This window comes from Diorhabda carinulata, chromosome 1, assembly GCF_026250575.1.
Source record: "Diorhabda carinulata isolate Delta chromosome 1, icDioCari1.1, whole genome shotgun sequence".
NCBI classification, from domain to species: Eukaryota; Metazoa; Arthropoda; class Insecta; order Coleoptera; family Chrysomelidae; genus Diorhabda; species Diorhabda carinulata.
Window position 1 is genome coordinate 15,329,297 of NC_079460.1, and position 7,203 is coordinate 15,336,499.

General features: G+C 29.3%; 1 protein-coding gene across 1 annotated transcript in view; it reads left to right on the plus strand.

The window, feature by feature from the left end:
- LOC130900493 (ceramide glucosyltransferase) overlaps positions 1–6,986 on the plus strand; it is a 59,840-nt gene extending 52,854 nt beyond the window's left edge. Inside the window, exon 7 of the mRNA XM_057811152.1 lies at positions 629–6,986. Coding sequence (XP_057667135.1) covers positions 629–808 — 180 coding nt within the window. The 3' untranslated portion in view covers positions 809–6,986. The remainder of the gene's footprint in view (positions 1–628) is intronic.
- Positions 6,987–7,203: the final 217 nt, after the last annotated feature.

Genomic DNA, 7,203 nt, shown 5'->3' on the forward strand with positions numbered 1-7,203 from the left:
ACCCTACAATGGATTCCGGGACACACCGCAGCGAAGGGAAATGAAATAGCTGTAAGCTCGCTAAGGCGAGGGCAGACTATGCGACCCGAACTCTTCTGTGGTATCAGCTACAGAACAATGTAAAAATCATTGGTCAAGCAAATACAATTATTAGGACAACCTACAATGGCTGAAACAGGTAAAGACTTTTCTGGGAAACTATAACCAGAGTAGATTTGCTGAATGTATCAACCTAAGTAAGAACAATCTACGAATACTAACAGGAATTCTATCGGGGCACTGCAGCCTTAACAAACACCTGAAGACGTTGTGTGATACACTAGGAAACTCCAGAGCACTACACATGGGAGCGTATGAAATAGAAGACGAAGATCTTTGGCAATTGAAGCCATCACACATTCTAGACATTTTAAATGGATTATTGGATCAGCTGTAAACACAGGCTTCTCCAGTATCGCAGTAAGAAAGGGGGACATAATAGATCCTTTGGGTCGCAGTGTATACAAGACTCCAAATCTATATATACATACATAGGTACATATATATATATATATATATATATATATATATATATATATATATATATAAAGTGTATATTTATATATTTTTGATATTTGTTTTGTTTTAGAATGGGTCTCTACCTTTCAAAAGATTCGACTTTATTATTGGGTGGCTGTTCCGTGAATGTTCTGGTCCTTATTTGTTCCTCTTAGCTCTGTGTCATCCCGAAATTAGATGGCGCAATCGTGTCTTCAAGTTGACTTGGGGCGGTATAGCACAGGAAGTAAAACCCAGAATCAAATGTTAATAAAAAACATTGAATTTGTTTTAGGTATAACTTCGATATACTGTTTTAAGAGACAATTTGTACTTCTGTAAAGTAAATACTGACAGTACAGTTATATATACTTACTGGGTATTTACTCATTTAATCACTTTTTTCAATTAGTGCGAGGTGTATTCAAAGTTTTGTATTTCTTAAGTAAAAACGTAATAAAATAGGTTGAGAATAGTAATTATAATAATAAGAAAACATTTTTGAATTGCATATTCATTGTGTTGATTAAGGAGACTGCTAATTAGGTTAAAACATATTTTAAATATTCTAAAGAAATGCCCAAAATTCAGACCAAATACACTTTTAAAAATATCAACAGCACACAATATTTTTTATGAAGAAAAGTTTATAAAAGGAATACTTTCTTCACTAAATTTTATAAATTTTATTTCTATAAATAAAGCTTTTTTTTTGTAAAATGTTTTTGAAGTTACCCTCAATTGCGGCCTTTATCAGATGAAACATCTCACAAAAACCCTTTTATGACTATATTCTATACCTCAATTTTAGTTTTACAAATATCAGGAAAGATATAGTTTAACATAATGAGATGTATTTTTTTCAACTTCTGTTTGTGTCTGAATATTTTAAAAATTTGTAGGACTTTTATGTTTACTACTGATACTTTTATAGGAGTTCCCACATTTTAAAAGTAATCCTAGTTTATAACATTTGTGATATTTTACCCATTCATTACTTTTAGATAACCAAAGAATTAGTTTGTAATTTCTTTTAACATCACCTTATGCATGTACAGTTTGTCTCAATAGTAAGTTGTATATCGAAGTTATTATATTCTACATCAAGGCTGTCATATCTCTCAAATAAATAATAATTCAACAATTACGTACTATTTTAGTGGATTTTAAAGCCAATTGTACATAAAACTATACCAGCTTTTGTTTTAATAATTAAGCTTCAAACTATGTATGTATTTTGTATGCAATTACAAAACCATATCTGTCTTTTAATCGAAATAAAAGCATTTTTATCAACTAAAACTTAAATGTCTTTTGACTTGAAGAAATCCAATGCCTTTCTAGATTATATTGAAAACAATTCAGTTCGACGATTTTTCAAAGTAAATGATTAAAATTTTCAAAAGTAGTTATCGAATAATATATTTTTATCTAATAATATAGATATATAAGATGTGTATGAGATATTGTAAGAACAAGTTTTCTACACATTCAATATTTTTATCCAACACCATGAGTTATTAAGTGATATATAAACTGTAAATCACTAGGTGTTATAAACCTTTATTCAGTGTCTTTTCCCTGTTCATTCTTTTTTGGAACCGTTTAGTACATTGTTGAACCAAATGATTTATCAAAAAAATGTCACCTAACCTAACCAAATGATTTGTCAAAAAAAACTCACAACTTTTGTCAGAAAAACGTTGAGTATTGATGAAAGAGTTATATATAGAATTTCTATGTTATTGGTCATAAGTCATTTTCAAACATAAAGTTACTGGCACGTGGTATTAATAAATATTTTTCCATTTTACATTAATTCAAAAAATAAAATTAATGGGTTACCCAGACACTGATTGTGATTACATAAAATATATGCACTTAATGACAGTAGTTTTTCTCACACTAACTGAGACACGATCCTGTAATGTAGAATTTCAAAGGTAAAAATTTCGTAATTGTTTTTCATACATTTATGGTAATGAAAAAGTGGTTATGGTTCTGAAAAGCCGTGAAAAACGATTACTCTATTAATATGAGAACAAAACCAAAATTATATCCGCTTGAATTCTTCTGTACTTGTACTACATGTGTACGAAATATTAATCTATACACAAAGCAAACAAGTAATTTCATGTTAATGTGTATTATTAAATAATGAGCATTACTACGTTTGAATTTCCACTAGGCGTTGGTGTATAGTGAGGTCTCGGAAATGCCATGTAAAATGTCACTGTTTGCCAGGGGACTTTGTTTTAAAAGGAATACTTGACCCATCTATCACTACTAACCACTGTATAATACTGGCATTTGACTCGAAATTTTCTTCACTTGCACTTTCACATTACTAAGAAATTAATTATATGCTAACTATTTTTAGGCGTGTAGTAACAAATTTTAATAGTAATTCTTCAAGATCTCATTTGCCAGTGGTTAAGATAAAACTCATAGTTCTCATTGGTACAAAATAAGGGATTTTAATTTGAGGTTTGTTCTATTTATAAGAGAAACAGTTGAAACAGTGCATTTGATTATGTAAACATTTTCTCCAATGCAAAAAGCTGAAACATAATTTTCATTTTTTCAAAATATCCTTAACTATTCAATGGTTCAGTGGTCCATTAGTCTAAGTACATATATATATTATACAATATTGTAAGCCAAAACATAAGTACAACATACTTTTTTTTAGAAAAGTACACGAGAAAATGGGACGGTTTTTTTCGTCTTGTTGCATTGATTTCTATTTTTATTTACACTACCTTCACCTCGTTTATTTTTTCTTTCTTTCTAAGTCTGGCTATATATAATATGTATATACATAATGTATACAATGTACCATTATTTGCAAACTTTTTTATTTTAGGTTTTATTGAACAATGGTTATTGTTCTAATATTTTACAGAATATCTGGCTTTGTTTAATTTTATAATTTTATCAGTAATAGAAAATAATATACTACATCCTATTGGTTTCGTTTGTCAAAGTAGATTTTTTCAAATTTTATAATTCACTTTTAAAATTCATATGACCTGTGTTCTAGAATTCTCTCATCAATTGTTCTTTACGAATTAAACAGCTGAAAGAAAACGACTAATTAAAATTTTAGGTCTATTTAAATAAATGATTTATTTTTTATACCCAAGGATTTCCTCAAATTTCCTGACTTTGGCCTTTATTCAAATATTTGACAATGAAATATAGACTCTCCGGGAAAATAGCGTGGTAATAATTTTCTTTCATTCTTTTCTGTTTCTTGCCTTCGCTTTCCAGTCCCGAACTACTTCCTTCATCAGATCTCCTTGTGCCCCACATACCATCTCATTTTAGGTCTTCCTTTTTTTCGTGTTCCTGCCATATTTATATCGATAATTTGTCGCTATTGATTTCGACATTCCTTCTATGTCTACCAGCCATTCTATTCTTCTGGATCTCTATTCTTCTGATTTTGCTAATTTCTTGTTCATCATGCAGGTTTCTTATTTCCTGTTTGTCCTTCTCTATATGTCTCCCCCTTTTTTTACCTCCTAATATCCTCCTGAGTATTTTCCTCTCCCATATATCTAACTTGTTCTCCGATTTATTCAGTATCCACGTTTCTCTTGCATAAAGTACTGTCGGTACAATGACTGTCTGATACAGATGTAACTTAGTTTTTTGGGAAATGTTCTTGGAAATTAGTATCTTGTTTATTGTTCCTGCTTATTTGCTCCCTCGAGTTGACCTTGCTTCTATGTTTTCTCCCCTATCATCATTATCTTTGATAATAGATCCAAGATGATTGTAACTGTGCACACTGTGTAATTCCACTCTAAGATTTTTCTTATTTTCATGCGTTTCGGGATTTGTCATTTTCATAAATTTGAATTTCTCTTCATTTACTTTTAGGTTCGCTATATCTGCTATTTTCATGAACGCCCTTCACGTACTTTTCAATTCCATTTCACATAAAATAACCATATCATCTGCATAGGCTAGCAACTGTGTTGTTTTTGTGTTCAGTATTTCCGTAGTGTTGATTCCGCTTTTTCGTATTATATTGAACAACTTAGTTGACAGAGGAGTCTTTTATTTATGTTAAAGCTGTCTGATGATTTCTGTTTTATTTTAATTTTTGTTTGAATATTCTCGAGTGCCATTTTCGTGAGCTTTATCAGTTTTATTGGTACTTTCAGGTCTTTCTTTACTTTATAAAGATATTGTCTTGTAACTGTGTAATATGCCTTTTGAGAGTCGATGAAAATTGGCAATATCGTTAAATTGTTATCGTATCCCATTCTCTATGTCTGCTTAATAGTGAATATATAGTCGGTTATGGATCTTCCAATTTGAAATCCGCATTGGTATTCTCCCAGCATGGTTTCTTCATATTTTTTTATTTTTCGATCTAGACACTATGCCATTATTTTGTATACTGTGTCCAAGAGTGCAATTTCTTGCACAGTCGTCCTTTTTTCCTTTTTTGTCAATTGGTACCATTATTGCATTATCAAATGGCTCTGGCATTATATCATTTATCCATATACTTTTCATATCAATTGGTGGATTTTGTTTGTTAGGGAGTCACCTCCATACTTCATTTCGGAATAAATTTCGTTTTCTCCAGGGCATTTGCCGTTTTTTTACTTTTGTATTATTTCGACTACTTCATCACTAGTTGGTGCTGGTATTTTTTCTTCGTTTTTTTGACGTAAGAGTTGCTATTTCATGTTTCTACTTATTTCTACTTTTTTATATAAAATTTCTTGAAAGTATTCATTCCACCTTTCCAAAGTTTCTTCTTCATCTGTCATTGTGTTGTCTTGTTTACTTTTGATGAGAATTATTTTTTGTTGCTCCATTCCTATATTCTTTTCAAATTTTTGTTAGAAATTCTTCATTTCTCTATTTACAAATCTTTCTTGAATGCATTTTATCCCGTCTACCATTTCCTGTCTCTTTTTCTTTTTGCTTTGCATATCTTTTTGGTTATTCTTCTTAGCTTCTGTTTAATATGTTTTCTTTTTTCCGTTTCTTTCTTACATTCTTTTTCTTTTTTGTTCTCTTTGGGATTATTTTAACTGCCGCTTTCTTTTTGGTTTCCTCGATGTGTTTCCATCATCGTTTATGTCTAGGGTCTCTATTTGGGTTAGTGTTTTCCCAATTTCTTCTGCTTATCTTGCTTTCATTGTTTTATGTTCTATAAATTTCTCCATTTGAAATCATTATTTTGTTTCCTTCTTGTAGTTTTTGTTTGATTTTCGCTATTACTAAGAAATGATCACTGTCTGCATCTGCTCCTCGATAACTACGTACATTTTTCACAGTATTCATGACCGTTTGGGCTTAGCCATGTTACTTTATGTTTCTCTCTGTGGTCGAATTTTGCTTTCCAATTATTGAGATGTATATGTTCTCATTGCCAATTTTCGCGTTTGACAATGATAACACTGATAAATGAATAAATCACTTATGGCATTATTATCAAAACACATTTTACTTTGGTTATACTATGCCTTTAATTAAGTAAGTAAAATTTATTTTGATATTTTCATTATCAGTGATCTATTGATTTATATCTCAGGCTTCTTAGTGACAAATATTTTGGTAAAAGCCAATGTCAAAATTTTTTTCTATATTTATTAAACTATACCTAAAATCAAGTACATTTAGGTACCAATTTTTACAATTTATAATGTAAATGTATTTGAAGTTTATACTATTTTATGATTAATTTTCATGGAAAAAACAAAAACTACAATAATTACTTTGTTTATTCAAAACCATTATATGATAAGATTGAATGTTTTATTGACCATATTTTAAAATGTTGATTATGATTATTCACAATTAAAATACATCTCTAAAACGAAGCATATTCAGATCTCATTCATATGAGACCTAAAACATGTAAAGGACAGTAATAATTTTTGTACAACTCCTGTATATAATCAAAGTTATATGAGATGAATCATATTAGTAATCTTTTCTTGATTTTAACCAGTGAGTTGAACAAAAATTCACAAAAAATAAAAATATATATGCTGAATAATTGACGAAGACCAATAGGGTGGATGTAAGAATTTCTGATGAAAAACAATCAATCTGATAAGACACTCATTTTGTATTAATGTTTTTGTAACAAAGGAACTCAATTATAAGTTAAGTTTAGCTTTAACTTTATATTAAATACCTACAAAAACTATGTATAAAACTAAAAAAGATATTTTTTTAACTCTACAAGCTTTATTGCAAAAGTTTTCATTCATAAGTAATCGATTTTTAGGAGTGGCAGCCTTGTAATATTTTCAATAATATTTGCACATGTAAATTGTATTACATACATATTGATTTCATACGTTTTTGCTTTTACCTAATGTCGAATTTGTTTTTTATAATTTTTTGTCACTTTTTCACATATATCGAGAATATTTATTTTTGTTTTTATTTAATAAAGTTGTTTTGTAATACATTTGTCTTTTATTTATTTCATTTTTTCCTCGATATTAGACAGGTGTTAGTAACAATTCTTGGAAACTTAAGCTACATAGGTTTGTTGTGAGCTAAATATAATTTTCCATTTTCACATCAATCAATCCCATTCTAAAAGGAACAAAACTAAATAGTTTCCAAATTACTAACACATAAAGAATTAACTTAAAATTATCTATTTATATTCAACTATGG